The sequence below is a fragment of the Dipodomys spectabilis genome, unplaced genomic scaffold, assembly GCF_019054845.1.
Source record: "Dipodomys spectabilis isolate Male_0828 unplaced genomic scaffold, ASM1905484v1 ptg000504l, whole genome shotgun sequence".
Classification (NCBI taxonomy): Eukaryota; Metazoa; Chordata; class Mammalia; order Rodentia; family Heteromyidae; genus Dipodomys; species Dipodomys spectabilis.
This window is the reverse complement of record NW_024871181.1, coordinates 2,440,123-2,461,962: the sequence shown is the minus strand read 5'-3', so window position 1 is coordinate 2,461,962 and position 21,840 is coordinate 2,440,123. Positions and strand designations below refer to the sequence as shown.

The window sequence follows — 21,840 nt, the reverse complement described above, 5'->3', positions numbered from 1 at the left end:
CTTAGAGCCACAGCTCCACTTCCAGTTTTCTGGTGGTTAATTGGACATAAGAGGCTCACAGACTTTCCTGCCCAGGCTGGTTTGGAACCTCAATCCTCAGATCTCAGCCTCCAGAGTAGCTAGGATTACGGGTGTGAGCCACCAGCACCAGGCTAGTTCAGCTTTGTGATTTTTGCTGATCGACATTGTACCTTGTCTTTCATCAGGCTTGAGTTCCAGTTGGGACTGAGACTGAGTTTTTCTCCTTGTGTCCCCTGTGTGGCAAGTTGTCTGTCATGCAGCAGGCCAATGATAATACAGTCTAGCATGTATTGAGCATTTAACTTTGTGCCAGACTCTATGCCAGATACTCTGCATTTGCCTGTGAATGAAAAAGCTCTTAGGAAGCCAAGTAGGACCCTTGCAAAGTTCTCACCAGAGTTTTTACTTGGGTATCTTTATTCAGGTAATGAGCTGGAGGAAGGGAGCCAAGCTGGAGTTTCTGCAGACAAACTGTCAGAGAAGAATAGCCCGGGCGATTTGGAAGTCTGAGGTATGTCTGTAACACTTAAGAGTGGAACATTGAAGTGAGTTTTGTCATCCTCTAGACTCAGTAGCATTCCAGTAACCTTTTCTTCTCCTCCTCCCCTCACTTGTCTTCTTCCACCCCTCTTTTTCAGTATTGAGGATTGAACTAAGTCACACTAGTTAAAAAGCACTCTGACACTTGAGTCCTAGCCCTTCTGCATTTTAGTTTGTTTTTTCAGAGAGACTCTCTAACTTTGCCCAGGCTGGCCTCTAGCCATAGTCCTCCCTCTACTTCCCACCATGCTTGGCTTCTTTTTGAGATAGGTGTCACTAAAGTTTGCCTGGGCTGACCTCTTGTCTATGCCTCTGGAGTGGAAAGGATTATAGGCTTGGGATATCACACCCAGCCTCAAATAATTCTTTCAAGTTAGCTTTTTCTTTAAAATCACTAATGACGGGCTTGGAATGTGGCTTAGTGGTAGAGTGCTTGCCTGGCATGCATGAAGCCCTGGGTTCGATTCCTCAGTACCACATACACAGAAAAAGCCATAAGTGTAGAGTACAAAGCCTTGAGCAAAAAAGATGCTCCGGGACAATGCCCCGGCCCTGAGTTCAAGCTCCAGGACTGGGGGGTTGGGAATGGAGGGGTCAGGGGGGAGGGAGAATCACTAATGACATCCTCATTACAATTTGATTGGGAGATTGTTGATACTACTTGGTACTACTTCTACCTCCTCCCCACACAGTGGATTATTTACTGTGCCTGCTTACATCTCTTTGTTTGGTGCAATCTGAAATGCTCTAACCAGCTGGGGGCTAGGGGTTCAGGCTTAAAAATCCTAGGTATCAGGATGCTCAGATCTTAGGATCATGGTTCAAAACCAACCCAGACAAGAAAGTCTATCAGATTCTTAGTGAGACTCATCCCAGAAAACCAGAAGTGGAGCTGTAGCTTAAAGTGGTAGAGCGCTAGCCTTGATCATTTAAAACCTCAGGGACAGCACCCAGGCCCCTGAGTTCAAGCCCCATAACTGACAAAAATAAATAAAATGCTCTAACAAGGATGGGGTATAGCTCAGTGATAGAACTCGAGTGTGTGTGTGTGTGTGTGTGTGTGTGTGTGTGTGTGTGTGTGTGTACACGTGTACGTGTACATGTGTACATATACCTGTACTTGGGTTTGAACTAAGGGCATGATACTCCCCTTAGCTTTTTTTGCTCTGGTCTGGTGCTCTACTGCATGAGCCACAGTTTCACTTCCTTCCAGCTCTTTGTTGGTTAATTGGAGATAAGAACCAGCCAGGTCTGGCTTTGAACCTCAATTCTCAGATCTCAGTCTCCTCGGTAGGCAAGATTACAGGCACAAGCCATGGTTCAGTAGTAGAGCTCTTGTACAAGGCCCTCAGTTTGATCCCCAGAACTGCAAATAAATTAAATAAAATGCTCCAATAAGCAGTCACAAATATTATAGCTGAAGTAAAATAGTAGTTTTATTCGCCCTCCTCTAACAGTGTAGAAGTATACAATCCAATACTGGTAAAGCAGGTCACTTTACCATGAGGCCTCGCTGGATACAGTACTTCTTTAATCACATGGCTCTTGCTCAAACCCAGGCATCCATTTCATGGTCCAAGATGGCTGTTCCAGGTCCTGCCATCATGTATGAATTCCATGTGGCAAAAAAGGGAAAGATAGTAGGGAGTACATGCTCATTCCTTTTAAGGTTTGAAAGTTTAAAGAGACATATTTTTGTATTGCGTGGTCACCAAACATAAGCTAGTTATTGCCTCTGGTATGTACCCAGAAAATGAGTCATGTCTCTTCAGTGCTGGAAGAAAAACCAGCTGAGAGATGGGATCACTGAGGTGGGCTGGACCTGGCAGGAAGTCCACTGAACTGGTAAGGGAGGGAGGGAATATGGATGGATGGATGGATGGACGGATGGATGGACATACAGATTCACTCACTCAGTGTCACCCGCTTACTCGTGGCCAGGCTTCTATCTCTGCATGTCAGGCTGCTGTGGCTTTTAGCAGGTTTACGATGCTTGGATTAGAGGGCTTAGGCTTGTTCATACATGTAGTGTGGACTGTGTCTGCTGTGTGTCACACGAGGCTTTGTCAGGAGCACAGTCCTGCATAAGATTGGGTCCCAGGAGCAAGGTGCTCCTAGCCACATGGATAACCACATGCCATGCAGAAACACCATCAAAGCTAAGAGTGTGAGGCCACCTGGGAGCCTGACCAGCTGATGCTGCAGGAGTCCTGGGCGCTTGGAAAAGACCAGGTGGCCCGTTCCAAACAGTTAGGGAATCTTCAGTTTATACTTCAACCAACAAACAGTTCTGTCTGTGTCACATACTGAAAAAAACAGTTGTTAAATTTTCACTGCACTGATGAGAGTAACTCATATTCGGGTTTTTTTTTGTGTTTTTGTTTTTTGTGCCAGTCTTGGGGCTTGGGCACTGACCCTGACCTTTTCTTTTTTTCCTTAAACTTTGTGTGTCAAGGTGACCTGGTGTTGGGTGTTGTTCCTCACAGCAGGGAGCTCCAACCCTTAAAACCTAAAGGTCTAGGTGTGTTTTGACACAGACACATTGTTCTGAAAATTGTAGTGATCAACCCAAGAGTAAAACTGTTGGTATGTAGTGATCTGAGCATATGGGGCATGTGTGTGTGTGGCATGTCAGCATGTGCTTGGCACGATCCTAATGAGTGTCTGTAGCAAGCTGAACCATCCCAGGGCCATTAAAGCTGACCTCAATCCTGTCATTGGCCTTGACATATGAAAAACCAGGGCTTACTCTTGTTCTGCATGGGAGACAAACGTGGTTCTCAAGCTTAGTAAGGAAGCAGCAAAGTGCAAAGTGAGAGTTGGGAATCTCTTTTTCCATCCAGATCACAACAGGGACAGAGGCCCAGCCGTGGGAATCCAGCAGACAGGGAGAGACAGGCCAAAAAGCTGTCCTGGGGGGCTCATGGTCACATTCGGCATATGCCAGCTTCTGGTCCTGAAAGGTCTGGGGGTAGAGTCTACTTCCTGTGCTAGAACTGTCAGTAAGGGTCATTGTTCTGTCCTAGGTGAAGGCTCTGCTCCAGGCTTACTGCCCGGCCTGGGGGGAGCTGGGTCTCGCTAGCTCAGAAGGCAGAGAGCAGAGAGGACACTGCAGTGGGCCTTTCCAGTCCCCTGTTGCTCCATAAGCTGCCCTTGCTCTCCAGTTTCCATGCAGAATAATCTTCAGAAGGAAGAACAAGCAGACATGCCCCCATCCCTCCACCACCCAGCTTATAAAAATGCTACCCTGACCTGCAGGCCATCCATCACCCTGCCATCATGAGCTTTCCTTCATCTGTCCTTCTCTTTCTTTCCTTGGAGTAGTTTTACTACAGCTGTGTTGCTAAACTATGTGTCTTTAACTTTGTACATTTTGTGTGTGTGTGTGTTTGAACTGTTATTTGAACTAGAGGCCTTGATGTTACTCCTTAATGAAGGCTGATGCTTTACCACTTGAGCCACACCTCCACTTCCAGCTTTTTGCTGGTTAATTGGAGATAAGAGTCTCATGGATCTTCCTGTCTGGGCTGTCTTTCAACAGTGATCCTCATATCTCAGCTTCCTGAGTAACTGAGATTATAGGCCTAAGCCACCTGTGTCCAGCTCTGGCTGTACAGTTTTTGAATTTAATATAAATGTAATACTGTGTTCTGCAGTGACTTAGATTTTTTGCTTAATGTATGTTCTTGAGCTAGTCCACATCTGCTTCATTTTCACTGATGGAAATGTCCCTATCATCTTGGTGGCCATTTGGATTGTTTGCAGACTGTGCTGCCATACTGGGGTGCATATGTGGTTTCAGGGTACATACCTGGGGTGAACTGAGTCACAGGGTATCTGACCAAATGCACATTGTTTCAAAAGTTGTTTCGTGAGATTATACATCAACCAGTATGTGTCTGTGTCACATACTGAAAAGTTATTAAAATTTTTACTGCATTGATGAGAGTAGCTTATATTGGTTGTTTTTTTTTTAACTCATTTTTGTTTTTTTGTGGGGCTTGAACTCAGGGCCTGGGCCCTGACCCTGAGCTTTTCTTTTTTTCCTCAAGGCTAGCACTCTACTACTTGAGTCACAGCTCTACTTCTGGCGTTTAGGTGGTTGAATGAAGATAAAAGTCTCCTGGACTTTCCTGCCCAGGCTGGCTTTAAATCACAATGCTCAAATCTCAGCATTCTGAGTAGCTAGGTTTACAGGTGTGAGCTACTGACACTAGGCTTTTGTTGGTTTTTTATTTTGGAGACTGACTTTTGTACAGAATATATGGCAACTATTTATTTCCAACTTTTGGTCTATTTTCCTTTAGGGTTTTAGGCTTTAAAAGAAATTAATGGTTTTTTAAAAAAGTGTATTATTTTAAAGATGATATACAGAGGGATTACAGTTATATGAGTCAGGTTATGAGTCAGGTTATGAGTATATTTCCTTTTATATAATGTCTTCCCTTCCCTCACTCTCTCCCAGTTCCTCCACCCATGAGTTATATAGTTCACTTTCATCACTGTCCAATGATCACTGGTGTTGCACTTTTTTGGTCAATTTCTGTACCCTCCTCCCCACCCTCCAGGAATTCTAAATTTTTTGTGCCTGTCATGGGGCTTGGACTCAGGGCCTGGGCGCTGTCTCTGAGCTTCTTTTGCTCAAGGCTAGCACTCTATCACTTGAGCCACAGCACCACTTTAGGCCACATTCCCAGCCCCAGGAATTCTAAATTTTAATTTAATTTATCAATTTATCAATTATTTTTATTTTATAGGTGACACTTTAAGAACTTCCTCCCAGAGCTGGGAAGGTGTCTCAGTGGTAGATTGCTTGCCTAGCATACATGAAGCCCTGGGTTTGGTTCCTTGGCACCACATAAACAGAAAAAGCTGGAAGTGGTGCTGTGGCTCAAAGGGTAGAGTGCTAGTCTTGAGCAAAAGAAGTTCAGAACTTCTTCCCTATATGTATATGTATATTGTCTTGTGAACATTTTCTTATTTTATCTTTTACCTCAAATCTTTTAATCCATTCATAATAATTTTTATGTACGGTGTAAGATAAAGGATTGATTTCTTTCCTTTTTAAAAAAAAGCCAGGTGCTGGTGGTTTACACCTATAATCCCAGCTACTCAGGAGGCTGAGATCTGAGGATCAAGGTCCAGTTCTAAGACAGCCGGGGCATGTGACTCTTGACTCTATTGGAGGTAAGAGTCACATAGATTCTATGTGACTCTTATCTCCAGTAAACTACTCTGAAAAAGCCAGTAGTGGTGCTGTGACTCAAGTAAGGGGTAGAGCGCCAGCCTTGAGCACAGAGAGGGGACAGCACCCAGGCCCCAAGTTCAAGTCCCAGGGCTGGCCAAATATTAAAAATAAAATGGTTTGTACCAATGATCAAAACAAACAACAAAAAAACCCACCAATATCTCTTCACATGGATCTGATCTGTCACCTAACCAGCAACCATCAGTATCAAGGGTTCACAGCTATGAGCCTATTTGTGTCTTTGTGTCAGTGCCATGGTGACTTCATTATTACAGTTTTCCTAATAGCTCTTGTTGTCTGGTAAGGCTTTACCTCCCTTTTTGTTCCTTCATGTTCATTTTATCAATTGATTGACCGCTTAATTAATTGCAATACTGGGTATCAAATACATGGCCTCTCACATGCTAGGCAAGCGTTCCGTCACTTGAGTTCTACCCCCAGCCCACCTGCCTCCTTTTAGAGCATACTTATAAAATGCCGTAAGTATTGTTGAGATGTTTATTAGAATTGCTCTGAATTTTTTTTTCAGTCTTGGGCACTTTCCCTGAGCTTCTTTTGCTCAAGGCTACTTGAGCCACAGGGCCACTTCCGGGCTTTTTCTGTTTATGTAGTACTGAGGAATCAAACATAGGACTTTATGCACGCTAGGCAAGCACTCTACCACTAAGCCATATTCCTAGTCCCAAAAGGGCAGTTTTAATGATTGTCTTTACACTATGCAATCCAACAGTGAAAGACTGAAACATTCGATGTTTTTGAGACAGGGTCTTACTGTTGAGCCCAGGCTGGTCTGGAACTCACCCTCATCCTCCTGAGCACTAGGCTCGCAGGCTTGGGTTACATCCTTTAAATCTTCACTCCCTCCTTTGCCTTGAATCTGCAGATGTGTATTTTAGTTCTTTGAGAAGTTTTCCAAAGCATCATTGGCTCCATGTGTGTTTGGGTTTCCTTACTTCCCTCACTCCTCATTCCTTCATGTCACTCATGCTTCCCTTCTGGGTCACATTGCATCTGCCTGAAGGTAATCAATTGATCTGGGCCAGAGTGCATTTGGGGGCCAGCTCATGGTTACACCTCTCAGGAAGTTTTCTCCCTCCTCCATGCAGTGCTAGATCTGTCTTGGCCTCTGGGGTAACAGGTGTGAGCCACTGGCCTTCAGCCTGGATTCTCAGTCTTCAGGAGAGACTTGTGACAACTAGTCCTGCTTTGAGATTGCCATGCCCTGTCACTAGCTTTTTTTTTTTTTTTTTTGGTCGGCCGTGGGGCTTGAACTCTGTGCCTGGGCGCTGTCCTTCAGCTCTTCAGCTCAAGGCGAGTGCTCTACCACTTGAGCTACAGCGCCACTTCCGGTTTTCTGGTGGTTTATTGGAGATAGGAGTCTCATGGTCTCTCCTGCCCGGGCTGGCTTTAAACCGCGATCCTCAGATCTCAGCCTCCTGCGTAGCTAGGATTACAGGTGTGAGCCACCAGCGCCCGGCCTGTCACTAGCTTTGTGGGAGTGTAACACCTGTCTCTTTCTCAGTGAAGCTTTTCTGCTCCTTTGTAGAAAGGAGGCCAAGGCACCTGGCATTGTCAAGCACCCAGGCTTTGAACTGTATTACCAGAAGTGGAGTGAGCACTGGTCTTTTCCTGACTTTTCTAGCTGGTTGAAACCATCTGATGGGATGCTGGGTTGTTGGTGAGATTTTTTTTTTTTTTTACATCTTTACCTATGTGGGGTTGTGTATGTATGTGTTTATGTTCATGTGCATGTGCGTGCATGAGTGTGCCAGACTTGGGGCTTGAACTTAGGGCCTGGGTGTTGTCCCTGGGCTTTTTTGCTCAAGGTTAACATTCTACCACTTGAGCTGTAGCTGCACTTCTGGCTTTTTGCTGGTTAATTGGAAGGAGATAAGAGTCTTGTAGACTTTACTGCTCTGGCTAACTTCAAATCTCCATCCTTAGATCTCAGCCTCCTAATTAGCTAGGACTACAGGCATAAGCCACTGGTGCCCAGCTGTGCATCTCTGTTCAGAGGATCAGTTGGATGAGGTTGGGTGGCAGGGCCCCTGTCTCCCTTTTCTTCAGACATATAGCTAACAAAGGGTTACGTGCACAGGTTTACAGCAGCTTTATGCTGGAGAAACCTACTAGGTCAGAGATCTGTGCACCCCTGTCCTTGATCCTCGATTAGCTCTGCTGGGTTCTGGGCCTGGAGGCTATGGCTGGTCCCAGAGTTATCTGTGGAGGGCAGTGGACTCCAGCATTTCTGTGCCTACCAGGAGGGTGCTACCTGTTACTCTGGGGGAGTCCTTGTAAGGGATTCCTGCTCATAGACTTTCCTTGTGTGACACATTCTCTGAACAGATTACCATTGTTTTCCATTTCTCTCAGGAAAACCTTTTTCTGTTGAGAAATTTTTACTCACTAGGTCTTTTGAAAATGTGTTAAAGGTGTTATGGCAGATAGATACGAATAGAAATAAAGATTTGGATCTCTGACTCTGTTGGTTCTCTTTCTCTCCCTCCTTCCTTCCCTTTCTCCCTCCTTCTTCCCTCCCTCCCTCTCTTTGGTTCCTCTGTTTTAATTTTTTAATGGAGAATATTTACAAGTAATGAACAGGAAATCATTGAGAATTGTGCCCATCCTCTCTGCCCTGATCCTCTTGGGGGAGTCCCATTGTGACTTTCTTATTCCCCAAAGATGTGGGTGTCTGCTCCCAAAAGTGAGTCAGCTCTGTGCCTCACCTGCACTGTGGTCCTGCACAGCCAGGGCATGCTAGGTGGCTCTGAACACCCTAGAAGACACACTCAAAACCTTCAAGAATGTTATGGTATTTCATAGCAGGGTCCTTGATCAAGTTGCTCAGAGACCCAGAAAAGTGTGATGGGATCTAGGGGTAGTAGTAGCACATAATGTGATCCCAGTACTCAGGCAGCCAAGGCAAGAGCAGTACAGATTTGAATCCAGCTGACATTGTGAGACTTTGTCTTTCAATGGGTAAACAATAACGACAAGGTACATCGGGTTGTGGATACCAGCTAAACCCTCCCAGTGCCAGCAGGGTGGCATTGTTCCCCTTTTCATGTCCCAAGGGTCTATATGCTGTGAGACTTCCCAGCATGCTTGTTAACTTGGTCTCCACCTTTGACCCCTAGCTATTTTCCCTCAGTCTTCCTCCACACTGCAGCTGCTCTCACCTGGCTTCACCTGTCCCCGACCTGCACTATGCACTCCTCCACAGCCCATGCTTTCCTGTTTCACCGTCCTTCCTGCCTTTGCTTGAGTATTTTTTCCTTCTTCTTCCTTCCACCCCTCCCCTAACATGCTCACCTGTGTTAGACATGGCAGGTGCCTATGTCCTTCTGGGCGGCACTTGCCCCTCAGTTACTCTCTCCCCTAACAGGAGATCCTTCTCCCACTTCCCTCCTCAGGCTTTGAGCCACCACTATGCTGCCTCAGGAACTCAATCTGGAGCCTCTGACTCACTTCCCCTTTTGTTAATGGTATGATCTCAAACTTGTGATAGAGAAGGTTCTAGTTCCACTTTGCCAGTATTGGAGCAGCACTTTCTGTCCACTGTAGACTCTCTTTTCTTCATCCAGTTATCCATACCCTTAATTACCATCTCAGCCTTAGCTGCCCCAACAGAGCTCTTTGTTCCCTGAAAGATCTCCACATAGTCCCCCCCCGCCTCCCCCATTACTCCTCCTCTGGGGTGCAGCGCCACCCCCAGGCCAGCTTCTCAGGCCAGAACTTTGAGCAGGGTCCTTGGCTTCTTGACCAGCCAAACCATCTCCCTAATCTGAGCACTGCATTTGCCACCAAGGTGTGGCCACTGCACCCCTTAATCCCCTCTGCAGTGGCCTGTTGGCTGTCTGCTCTTGTCCTTGGCAGTCTCTCTTACACTGCAAGGGCCCTTTGAAAGTTCTCTGTTCCATTCTCAACTCTCAGAGCCAAGGCATTCAGAAGAAACGCCAAAGCAGTGTCCCTCAGGCCCTGAGAAAGCTCAGCCTCTGCTATAACCAGCTTCAGCTCCTCTTCCTGCCTGCCTGCCTACTTATCCCTCTCCAACATACCCACCCCTCGGCCAAAGTTAGACTGCCAAGGGCAGGCTCTTTTTGTGTCCATAATGGTCCCTGGGCTTAACAGTGTCATGGCTCACTCTGGCACTTCATTCAGGTCTTGCTTAAGGCAACCTCCTCAGAGAAGTTCTCCGCATTCCTTTCTTTGATTATTAAATAGCCTCACCTCTGCTTCCACAGTACCTAATACCTGACAACATTTATTATATTGATTTAGGACCTGTCTTTCCCCAGCTCCCAGCTCCCAGCTCCGATGCAGTACCTCAGACACACACGTGGAGGCACTCATGAACTGCTTGTGAAATCACTGGTCTTTGTACTTGAAAATTTATGGGCTGTGGAACTACAGAGGGCAGTACAATAACTTGTGTAGCTGTATCACCCTGCTGTTCTTCTCTGTACCTGGGAAATTTCCCACATATGTGCATGGAATCATTTCTCAAATGCATATTGTTCTGAGGTTTGGGGGGGTTTTTCGGCCTGTTTTTTTGTGTGTGTGTTGCTATAACAGAATACCATAAAGTGGGTAATTTATAAAGAAAAATAATTCCTCATAATTCTGGAGGCTGGTAGATTCAACATCAAAGTGTTGGCATCCAGTGAGGGACTTTATGTCATGTCCCTGCATGACAGAAATCAGAAGAGCAAGACAGCATGGGGTACTGAACTCCATCTTTCTTTCAGGAGCCCTCTCCCATCTTGCTATGTGCAAGAGCTAATCCTTTGCAGGTTCCCACCTCTTCCCCTCTCCCACCCCCACCACTTTTTGGGGCAAGGTCTTCCTATGTAGTCCAAGTTAGCCTTGAACTTGTGATCCTCCTGACTTAGGTTCCTGAGTACTGGGATAACAGGCATGTACCTCCATACCCAGCAAGGTCCTGTCTCTTCATATTGTTACATTGGCAATTAAATTTCCACATGAGTTTTGGAATGCACAGACATTCAAATATAGCATATATAGCATATACAGATGGTGTGATTAATAGAACAGAAATTCATTTCTGAGTGACTTTTGTCTATTATTTGCTCATTTAAATATCACAAGTAAAGGGCTGGGAAGGTGGCTCAGTGGTAGAGTGCTTGCCTTGCATGCCTGAGGCCCTGGGTTTGATTCCTCAGCACCACATAAGCAAAAAGAAAAAAAAGCTGGAAGTGGCGCTGTGGCTCAAGTGGTAGAGCACTAGCCTTGAGCTGAAGAGCTGAGGGACAGTGCCCAGGCCCAGAGTTCACGCCCCACAACCGGACCCAAAAAAAAAAATATCACAAGTAAAGCTATCATTTCATAAGGATCAAGGGAATATTTTGACATCAAGTTAGTCATACTCAAAAAGACCAAGATCTGGGGCTGGGAAGGTGGCTTCAGTGGTAGAGTGCTTGCCTTGCATGCATGAGGCCCTGGGTTCGATTCCTCAGTACCACATAAGCAGAAAAAGCGGAAATGGCGATGTGGCTCAAGTGGTAGAGCGCTAGCCTTGAGCTGAAGAGCTGAGGGACAGCACCCAGGCCCAGAGTTCAGGCCCCATGACTGGCAAAAAAAACACCAAGGTCTCTACCTCTTGATCTGTAACTACTCAAGAATAGAGTCCTGCTGGGCACTGGTGGCTCATGCCTATAGTCCTAGCTACTCAGAAGGCTGAGATCTGAGGGCCATGGTTTAAAGCCATCTTGAGCAGATAAACCCAAGAGTCTCTTTATCTCTGATGAACCACCAAAAAGACAGAAGTGGCAGTGTGGCTCAAGTGGAGTGCCAGCCTTGAGTGGGAAAGAAAAGCCAAGCAAGAGCACAAGCCCTAGTACTAGTATTACCACCCACCTGCCCCCTCCCCCAAACACACAGAATTGATTCTTGGGTTTATAATACCTGCAAGGGAGACTTAGAAGTACTTCCTCCTGACAGTGCACTTACTACACTGGTAGGAAGACGAGGCAACACACTAACTTCAGCCTGGGGGAAGTGGAAAATACTCGGCTATGCTTATGTACCTCGTGTTCCAGTTTTGCCTTTCAAAAGGGAAGCTCTTATTTTACTCTCAATGATCTTCATGAGCCTCCGGAACCAGGTGTGGTTGTACACACTAACAATTCCAACCCTGAGGAAGTGAGGGCAGGATCATCTTGAGTTTGAAGTCAGTTGGGCCTAAATAGCAAGACCCGTCTAAAAAATGCCAAACAAGAAAGAAAGAAGGGAGGGAGGAAGGGAACCTTCTTTTTATAAAAGCTGCAGACAACTGAAAAAGTTTCTACCAGCTCTGAGTCGGCAGGATTGCGTAGGAGGTAGAGGCTCCCAAGGCAGGGTGGGCACTATCCACTAGAAGATAATTATCAGAATCTAGAGTGTTAGAAGGAGCTGAGTTTATCTAATAGAGAGAACTTGATTTTTACAGGTAGTAGAGCTGAGGAGGTAGTTCAGTGATTGAATGCTTAGCTAGCATTCATGAGGCCCTGGATTTGATCCCTAGCACTGCAATAACTAAATAAGATGGAACATCTACTGGGCACAGAGGACTGTGCCAACAGGGCTGGGTGTCTTGGTGGTTGCCATCTTGGGAGGGGGTGGTTAGACAGAGGTTTCAAGCTCTCTTTCTTCTACTTTCCAAGTGCTAAAATTACTGGTGCTGACCTCCACTTTTGAAAAGTGCACCACAAGGAGAAGGCCTGCAGAGCTGGCCTGTGCTGACATGAGGGCATGACTCCCACCCGCTCACCCTAGCCAGCCATATGCTCACGGTAGCTTCGGGCACAGGCCAGTAACTCATCCTGGCCAGCTGATGGAGCTGGAGCAGCCTGGGCTGCAGCCACCTGTGACAGAACATCCTACAGTGTCCCTCTCCCCTGTCCAGGAGCAGCCCAGGGCAGCTGTGGCAGAGCTGTCTGCAGAGGAGAGGTTCACACCTGGCCAGGAGCTGCTGGTAGAGAAGCCCCTCCACTGCACAGACCCTGGTTCAGGTGCCATAGCTGCCCCTCTGCTTGGTAGTGTGTTCTCAGGCAATGGGTACTGGCTTTTATTTTGAAACATTCCAGAGTTGATTCTTTCTAGAAGGAAAGGAACTTGTTTCCTGCCCATCTTGAGACAGATTGCAGAGGTGCTGCGAGGGCAGGACTGCTGCTCTAGATACTTATGGTCATGGTCTCTATAGCTCCTAATTCAGCATGGGGACTCTTCTGAGCATGCTCAACAGTTTGGGATGTCCAGGCCTTAGGTGAGGAGCTTGGCAGAGAAGCTGCCAGGCCAGTAGCTCTTGGGATCAGGATTGGAGTTGCTGGGCCTCCTGGCAGATTCACCAGATCAGAAGTTTCTGGAGACAGAGCGTTCCCCAGCTTTATGCCATTCTCTGAGCCCCTGAGAGAAAGATCCTTATCTCAGCCGGGGGAGGGGAGGGGGCTCATGCCTGTAATCCTAGCCGCTCAGGAGGCTGAGATCTGAGGATCGCAGTTCAAAGCCAGCCTGGGCAGGAAACTCCATGAGACTCTTATTTCCAATATACCACCAGAAAACCGGAAGTGGTGCTGTGGCTCTAGTGGTAGAGCACTTGCCTTGAGCTGAAGAGCTCAGGGACAGCACCCAGGCCCAGAGTTCAAGCCCCATGACTGACCAAAAAAAAAAAAAAATCCTTATCTCATGGTCTTGCTTTCTTTGGACACAGGAATTTGCACAGGGCCATGGGGGCCATGGGTCAGGGACTGTTCAGAATGATCTGGTGATCCAAGAGCCACATTGCCACCTTCCTGAACAGATCTGTCACTTGTCCATGAAAGAATGAGAAAAACAACCAAAATAGGTCAGCTGAAAGCTAAGTGTATCCATTGTTACATTTGCCCTTTATTATTAAGATTATATGGTAAAGTTGGGCACCAGTGGCTTATGCCTGTAATCCTAGCTACTCAGAAGGCTGAGATCTGAGGATCACAGTTCTAAGCCAGCCCAGCCAGGAAAGTCCGTGAGACTTTTATCTCCAATTAACCACCAGAAAATCAGAAGTGGCTCTGTGGCTCAAGTGTAGACTGCTGCTAGCCTTGAAGAGTTCAGAGACAGCACCCATTCCCAGAGTTCAAGCCCCATGCCCCATAACCAACCAAAAAAAAAAAGATTATATGTTAGGTTCTTTTTGAAAACTGTCAAACTGACCCTGTGTTTTCTTTTGCTTTTTTTCTTTTTGTCAGTTGTGGGGCTTGAACTCTGGGCCTGGGAGCTGTCCCTCAGCTCTTCAGCTCAAGGCTAGCACTCTATCACTTGAGCCACAGAGCCACTTCTAGCTTTTTCTGATTATGTGCTGAGGAATCAAACCCAGGGCCTCATGCATGTGAGGCAAGTGCTGTACCATTGAGCCACCTTCCCAGCCCGACCCTGTGTTTTCTCTGTTGAAATGACAGTATTGTTTTGTTTTTGCCTCTTTGCTCTTTTGACTCTTTAACATCACATTACCTGGCAAGATACAATAGTGGCTATTGTTATGTTGGTCCCTCAGAGAGAGAGAGAGAGAGAGTGTGTGTGTGTGTGTGTGTGTGTGTGTACGTGTATGTACGTGTACATGTACGTGTGTACTCATCCTGAGGCTTGAACTCAGGGCTTGGACACTGTCCCTGAGTTTTTTGCTCAAAGCTAATATTTTACCACTTGAGTCACAGTTCTATTTCCAGCTTTATGGTAATTAACTGGCGATGAGTCTTAGAGATTTTCCTGCCCAGATTGCCTTCAAACCATGATCCTCAGATCTCAGCCTCCTGAGTGGCTAGGAGTACAGGTGTGAGACACTGGCACCTAGCTCCCTCGGTACTTTTTGATTTGGGGAACTTCCTCTGTTCAGTAACCCAAGGATTCTAAGAGCCATTGTTTCATGTTGGCTTGCTGCAGCTATTGGTAGTTCTTGGTGGAAATGCTCCTCCCTTGGTGGAAATGCCCTTCCTTTGTTTCATTCTCCCCCCTCCCCTGTGTGTGTCACCTGGGGACTGGGGTTAGCAGATGGGTCAGCAGGTGCCTGTCCCATGCTCATAGAGGCGCTGTGGCTCTTACAGCCATGGACTTCCCTCAGCACAGCCAGTACGTCCTGGAGCAGCTGAACCAGCAGCGGCAGCTGGGGCTTCTGTGTGACTGCACCTTCGTGGTGGATGGTGTTGACTTTAAGGCCCACAAAGCAGTGCTGGCAGCCTGCAGCGAGTACTTCAAGATGCTCTTCGTGGACCAGAAGGACGTGGTACACCTAGACATCAGTAACGCGGCAGGTACCCCGTCGGGGCCAGGGAAAAATTGTGGAGGCCAGAAGCTGTAGCTGGCCTGGGATGTGCAAGGCCCTCTGGGGGCAGCATCTACAGGCCTCGCACACAAGCCTCAGGCTCTGAGCCTGTGGGTACCAAGTTCCTGCCATCTTTTGGTTTAACTGGGAATGGAGTGGTAAGAGGAGAACTGGCAGCTGGGCTCATGGTAAGCTCTAGGCCACAGCTAACAGGGCACAGGTCTCAGCAGGAAGACAGAATGGGCTGGCCCAATTAGCAGCCCTGGAGCCGCTATTGCGGGCTAACCAGGGGTGGTGACAGGTGGCTATGACAGGGCAGCCTGGGCTGGGGCTGACCTGGCAATTGAGGAAGGATTGGGCTGGTCCTGGATCGGGGCTCCAGCCTAGAACGATGAGAAACACTGTGAGAAGGTCAAGTAGAGGTGGTGGCAGAGTCTGAGGAAGCTGGTGGTGGGTTGGAGCATTGTCCAGTGAAGCGCAGTGTTGGGTTGCTAAGGTGGGAAGGGGGGACAGGTGGTATGGCTAGGAGGGGTTAGCAACACTGGTGGAGGCCTGCCACTCAGCTTTCTAGAACCCTTTGACCCTGCCATTGAGCGGAGGGCCCCTGAGGTGGGTCTGTGACGGCCATGCTGTCCTCAGCAGGCTTGGGTCAGGTTCTGGAGTTCATGTACACAGCCAAGCTGAGCCTGAGCCCAGAAAATGTGGATGATGTGCTGGCCGTAGCCAGCTTCCTCCAGATGCAGGACATCATCACAGCCTGCCATGCACTCAAGTCACTCACCGAGCCAGCCAGCAGCCATGGGGAAAATGCAGAGTCTTCAGCCATGGAAGGTAAAATTACTGGCAGGCTGTTCCTGAGAGGTGGCCCAGGAACCTAGCTTCCTAGTTATTTACATTTTTTGGGGGGGTGGGGGGGGGTCAGGTCGTGGGGCCTGAACTCTGGGCCTAGGCACTGTCCCTCAGCTCTTCAGCTCAAGGCTAGCGCTCTACCACTTGAGCCACAACGCCACTTCCTGCTTTTTTCTTTTTGCTTATGTGGTGCTGAGGAATCGAACCCAGGGCCTCAGGCATGCAAGGCAAGCGCTCTACCACTGAGCCACCTTCCCAGCCCCTTATTTGCATATTTTCGCAGTGCTGGGGTTTGAACTCAGGGTCTTGTGCTTGCTAGGCAGGCCCTCTACCACTTGAGCTGAGCTCAGTCTGAAACCTGGCTTTTGATGGTGCCCTAATTCTGCCTCCAGGTCACCTCCCTGGGTCTTAGTTTCCTGCCCTGTCTTTGCCTTGGGGTGATAGTGAAGAATGCCACAGTCACAATTTGGAAGGGTCCTTGGTCCTGCCCCTTTTCCAACTCTGGGCAGCAGAAGATGGGAGCCATGCCTGAGTCACTGCCAGAGCACGTGGCAGGACTAACTCCTAAACCCTCCCAGACTGTCTTCCCCGAGCTTCCTTCCTCCCCTTGACATCTGAGGAATGCCCTCAGATGCCTGTGTGGGCCACGGGCCACACCAGTGCCCCTTCAGAGGACCATGGCCTCCCTTCCAGGCACTGACCCCTGTCAGTGCCCCTGTGGCCCCTGTGAGTCTGTCTCTGTCCCCGGCTGCTCTTCAGCCCCACAGAAGCATGAGCTGCCATGGCTGAATTCCCAGGGCCAGCGACAGTGGGCATGGAAACAAAACAAACTACTTCTTAGATGTAGGCCCAGGAGGACCCAGAAGAGCTAGAAGGTTCTGGGCCACCCCACACATATACCCCATCCCCCCCCACGCAGTGGGCGTGATGGGCAATGGCAGGTCTGTCCTGTTCCATCTCCAGGAGCAGATAAGAGAGCCAAAGAGGAGAAAGCCGCAGCCGCTGCACTGAGCAGGCTGGACCAAGCGAGGAGCAGTGTGCCCACAGGCCTAGGCAGGGAGCCCAAAGAGGAGCGGGGTGGCCAGGCCAAGAGTGCAGCCAGCGGTGAGTTGTGCCAGGAGGTCAGGCCTGGGAAGGAGGGCCCGCAAGGCACGAGGTGGCATGGGCCCCTCCACTTAGCAATTCACAGCTACCGACAGACCCATCATTTGATGTGCGGTGTGCACTAGCTGGACACCGGGTCCATGCAGCGTCTGGTGCCCCTCCAGGTGCGGAGCAGACGGAGAAGGCCGATGTCCCCCGGGGACCCCGTCCTGTGGAGCTCAAGCCCGGCCCCACGAGCAGCATGGCGGCCGCAGAAGCTGAGGCCGCCTTGTCGGAGAGCTCTGAGCAAGGTGCCCCCTTCCTGGCCAGCCCCCCCCCCCCCTCCGCCGGCCCCTGCAGCGCTGCCCCCGGCCTCAGTAGGCGTCAGTCTTGAATTCAGTGTCGAGGTTAAACCCCGGGGCCGGGTTCCCGCACAGCCCCGTGCTGTGCACCCACCGAGGGAGTCCTGTGCCCAGCCCCGGCCGGCCCCAAGCAGGGGTGTCCCTGGTCTCCCTGCTGGGAGAGGAGCCGCAGGCCGGGCCGGCCCCAGGGGTGCTGTGCCCCTGTCTTGTAGAAATGGAGGTGGAGCCGGCCAGCAAAGGGGAAGAGCGCGCGGAGGAGGGGCCCGCGCCCGGCGCGGTGCAGCTGCAGGGAGCGCGGCCGCCGCTGGAGAACGGCGAGGGCGAGGGCCCGGAGGACACCGAGGGCTCGGCGGGCACGGACTCGGGGCAGGAGCTGGGCGCCGAGCCCCGGAGCCTGCGCTCGGGCACCTACGGGGACCGCACGGAGTCCAAGGCCTACGGCTCCGTCATCCACAAGTGCGAGGTGCGGGCCGGGGGCGGGCGGCGCCCCCTCCCCCCCGGCCCCGCCACCCCTCACGCGCCCTCGCCCCGCAGGACTGCGGGAAGGAGTTCACGCACACCGGCAACTTCAAGCGGCACATCCGCATCCACACCGGCGAGAAGCCCTTCTCCTGCCGCGAGTGCAGCAAGGCCTTCTCGGACCCCGCCGCCTGCAAGGCGCACGAGAAGACGCACAGGTAGGCCGGCGCCGGCCCCGCCCCGGGCCCCCCTGCCGCCGCCCACCCGCAAGCCCCTGCCGCCCTCGTCCCCGCAGCCCCCTGAAGCCCTACGGCTGCGAGGAGTGCGGCAAGAGCTACCGGCTCATCAGCCTGCTGAACCTGCACAAGAAGCGGCACTCGGGCGAGGCCCGCTACCGCTGCGGCGACTGCGGCAAGCTCTTCACCACGTCCGGCAACCTCAAGCGCCACCAGCTGGTGCACAGCGGGGAGAAGCCGTACCAGTGCGACTACTGCGGCCGCTCCTTCTCCGACCCCACGTCCAAGATGCGCCACCTGGAAACGCACGACACGGACAAGGAGCACAAGTGCCCGCACTGCGACAAGAAGTTCAACCAGGTGCGGGGGTGCGCTCGTGTCCGTGCCTCCCCGAGGCCTGCAGGCCAGGCCTTGGCAGCCGGGGGCGGGGCAAGGGGGGAGGGCCGTGGATGGTCCCGGGCAGAGGTGGCGCCCGGCCCCATTCCCGATTGGCATCATCGGTGGGAGGGGCCGGGAGTCCAAGGCCACGCTCCGTGGGGCCTTCTGAGCCCCTACCTGGCGCAGGTGGGGAACCTCAAAGCACACCTGAAGATCCACATCGCCGACGGGCCCCTCAAGTGCCGGGAGTGCGGGAAGCAGTTCACCACCTCAGGTAGGCCCCGCTCCTACCCCTCGTCCTACCTGCACGATCCCCACGCCTCCACCCTCACCTTACCTCGCTCTGGTCTGCTCTGGTCTGCTCCGGCTCCCACCAGAACGCTCATCATTCTCTCCACGCCCCGCCCCCACCACACCGCAGCCCCCCCCCCACATCCTTCCCTCTACACACCCGTACAGACTCAACCATTCTCCCTCACCTCGCCCTCCCTCTCCCCCAGCCAGCCCTCACCCGAGTTCTCACCACCCTTGCCACGCCCTCGCCCCCACCACACCCTCATTCTCGCCTGGCCACAGGGAACCTCAAGCGGCACCTGCGGATCCACAGCGGGGAGAAGCCGTATGTGTGCATCCACTGCCAGCGGCAGTTCGCAGACCCCGGCGCGCTGCAGCGGCATGTCCGGATCCACACGGGTGGGTGGCCAGAGACAAGGGGGGGAGCGAGCGAGAGGGGCAGAGGCGGGCGCCAACGCACTCCCCTGCTCCTCCCCAGGAGAGAAGCCGTGCCAGTGCGTCATCTGTGGCAAGGCCTTCACCCAGGCCAGCTCTCTCATTGCCCACGTGCGTCAGCACACAGGGGAGAAGCCCTACGTCTGCGAGCGCTGCGGCAAGAGGTGCTCCCTACCCTGCTCCCCTAACCCTGGCGCCAGGGGCCCAGGCCCTGCTCCCCACTAGGCCAACCAGCGTGAACCCTTGTCTTGCAGATTTGTCCAGTCCAGCCAGTTGGCCAATCACATCCGGCATCATGACAACATCCGCCCGCACAAATGCAGCGTGTGCAGCAAGGCCTTTGTGAACGTGGGAGACCTGTCCAAGCACATCATCATCCACACTGGTGAGCATTAGGTGCTGGCCCTTCGTCACAGGACCCTTGGGAGCAGTTGGCTTCAGACCAGGCCAGGGCCTCTGAGCTTCAGGAGCATCTGGCTGCCCTGGTGTCTGCCCTGCTATTTTGCGGGAAAGCTGGGGCGCTGGGGCTGTGCAGGTTAGAGGCCTCCCACAGCCCCCCCAATGCCCCTCCCCGAGGCAGGAGAGAAGCCTTACCTCTGTGACAAGTGCGGCCGAGGGTTCAACCGCGTGGACAACCTGCGCTCCCATGTGAAGACGGTGCACCAGGGCAAGGCGGGCATCAAAATCCTGGAGCCAGAAGAGGGTGGCGAGGTCAGCGTGGTCACTGTGGATGACATGGTCACGCTGGCCACGGAGGCACTGGCCGCAACCGCCGTCACTCAGCTCACAGGTGTGGGCTGCTGGCAGGAGGGGGGCCGAGGCGGCGGACCGCAGGTGCAGCGGTGGGCGGGTGGGCGTGCCTGCCCGTGGCTGCTGCCTCAGGCCCTGCTGACTCTGCCCTCAGTGGTGCCAGTGGGGGCTGCAGTGACGGCTGACGAGACGGAAGTACTTAAAGCGGAGATCAGCAAGGCGGTGAAGCAAGTGCAGGAGGAAGGTGAGAAGGGCACCCAGGGTGCGGACGCTGGTGGACCCAGAGCCTTTCCCACACTTACTGCAGCCTCGCCTCCACAGACCCCAACACCCACATCCTCTATGCCTGTGACTCCTGTGGGGACAAATTTCTGGATGCCAACAGCCTGGCTCAGCATGTTCGGATCCACACGGCCCAGGCACTGGTCATGTTCCAGACCGATGCGGACTTCTACCAGCAGTACGGGCCAGGCAGCACCTGGCCGGCCGGGCAGGTGTTGCAGGCTGGGGACCTGGTCTTCCGCCCTCGGGATGGGGCCGAGAGCCAGCCCGCACTGGCAGAGACCCCACCTGCAGCTTCTGAATGCCCACCACCTGCTGAGTGAGCCGGTAGCCCTTCTGAGTTTATTTAAGGATGGATGGCCCCCTCGAACTGAGATGGGTGCCCCGCCCCCCCTTCCCTAGAGAATAAATTTGATTATTTTCTAATGCTGCTTTTAGGTCCCTGTGGGGGGTGGGAGGGTTGCCGGCCGGAGCCACAGAAGGGCTGCACCACCCTGGAGCCAACCTAGGGAAGCCCTGCTGTCTGTTCCTCCTGCAGAATGGGACTGGGGCCCCGGGATCCAAATGTGGCCCAGGTTGGGGTGTGGGAAGAACCTAGTCCCAGTACCCCAAGCCTGTGCTCTCCTCAGAGCAGTGTTGTAACCTGCACCCCTCCCTGCTGCCTGCTGCTGGCTGCTCCAAGAACCCAGCCTCAAGGTCTCAGTGGCTTTACCCTCTTTGGTCACTTCTGGGTTTATGCCAGGCCCAAGCCCAACACGCCACCCGGAGCAGTGTTGCAGCTTTGTGCTTAGTTCACCAGCCACCCTTGCTGGAGCAGAGGCCAAGCCAATGCCGTGTGTGTGCGCATGTAAGTGTACGTACATGTGCCCAAAATGGGACTTGAACTCAGGGCCTCACAAGCTCCCTTAGCTTTTTCATTCAAGGCTAATGCTCTACCACAAGAGCTTTTCAGTAAATTGGACAAGAGTCTCACAAGACTTTTCTACCCAGCTTGGCTTAGAACCACTGTCTTCACCTGTCAGCTTCCTAAGTAGATGAGATTACGGATGTGAGCCAGCTCAGGTGCTGCCAGTAGTCTTTCAGAAGCATTTACTTGCCCTGGTGGGTTCTGAACCCATCACCAGGCTGTCCTGGAGGGACCAGAGGAGCAAAGTGGAGTTTTTGGTGGGCTCATAGTAAGCAAGGCTGTTCCCCGACCCCCCTTCCCCCCCCAAGCCTGGAGTTCCTGCCTCTACCTCCTCCCCACAGCTTGTCCTAGCAGCTGGGACCCTTCTTTCACAGGTAAAAGTGTGCAGGCCTGTTTTTGCCCCGCTAAGCGTAGTGATGTTCCTGAATCCTGGTTTCACAACTGAACTGCAAGGGAACCTAGACCGAGCCCCCTCCACCCTCCTGTCTACATGGGAACCACCGGCACCCTACTAGCAGACAAAGGAAGGGAACCCTTAGGCTCTGAGTTTGCTGGGTGTGTGCATGTGTTTCTGTATTGAGACCTGCCTGAAGTGCCTTCCACATTGCCTGGGGACCAGCAAGGACAGAAATATCACCGGTACCCATGCTGCTACAATGAAAAATATTTCCTGAGTTCAGCACTCATGACAAAATCCTCGT

At 51.5% G+C, this 21,840-nt stretch overlaps 1 protein-coding gene across 3 annotated transcripts; it reads left to right on the top strand.

Moving 5' to 3' along the window:
• The first annotated feature begins 445 nt into the window (after nt 1-445).
• Nucleotides 446-20,658, top strand: Zbtb17 (zinc finger and BTB domain containing 17). 3 transcript variants are annotated; one of them, XM_042669773.1, is made up of 15 exons: nt 446-532; nt 14,887-15,093; nt 15,747-15,935; nt 16,917-17,057; nt 17,222-17,347; nt 17,611-17,861; nt 17,933-18,075; nt 18,153-18,453; nt 18,658-18,745; nt 19,048-19,164; nt 19,244-19,364; nt 19,455-19,585; nt 19,781-19,990; nt 20,105-20,194; nt 20,272-20,658. In XM_042669773.1, exons 2-15 carry the CDS (start codon nt 14,889-14,891, stop codon nt 20,553-20,555), a joined length of 2,397 nt encoding a protein of 798 aa, XP_042525707.1. In that variant the 5' UTR covers nt 446-532; nt 14,887-14,888; the 3' UTR covers nt 20,556-20,658. The 3 variants fall into 3 exon arrangements, with proteins under 3 accessions (XP_042525707.1, XP_042525708.1, XP_042525709.1); XM_042669774.1 differs by having other exon boundaries at nt 468-532; nt 14,867-15,093; XM_042669775.1 differs by lacking the exon at nt 446-532 and having other exon boundaries at nt 15,006-15,089.
• The last annotated feature ends 1,182 nt before the right edge of the window (nt 20,659-21,840 follow it).

Bases quoted from the DNA above. Each gene is read 5' to 3' on its own strand.
- Zbtb17 (XM_042669773.1), top strand. From the start codon at position 14,889: ATGGACTTCCCTCAGCACAGCCAGTACGTCCTGGAGCAGCTGAACCAG. The intron at 15,094-15,746 runs GTACCCCGTCGG...TGTCCTCAGCAG, and splicing joins AGACATCAGTAACGCGGCAG to GCTTGGGTCAGGTTCTGGAG. The intron at 18,746-19,047 runs GTAGGCCCCGCT...GCCTGGCCACAG, and splicing joins GAAGCAGTTCACCACCTCAG to GGAACCTCAAGCGGCACCTG.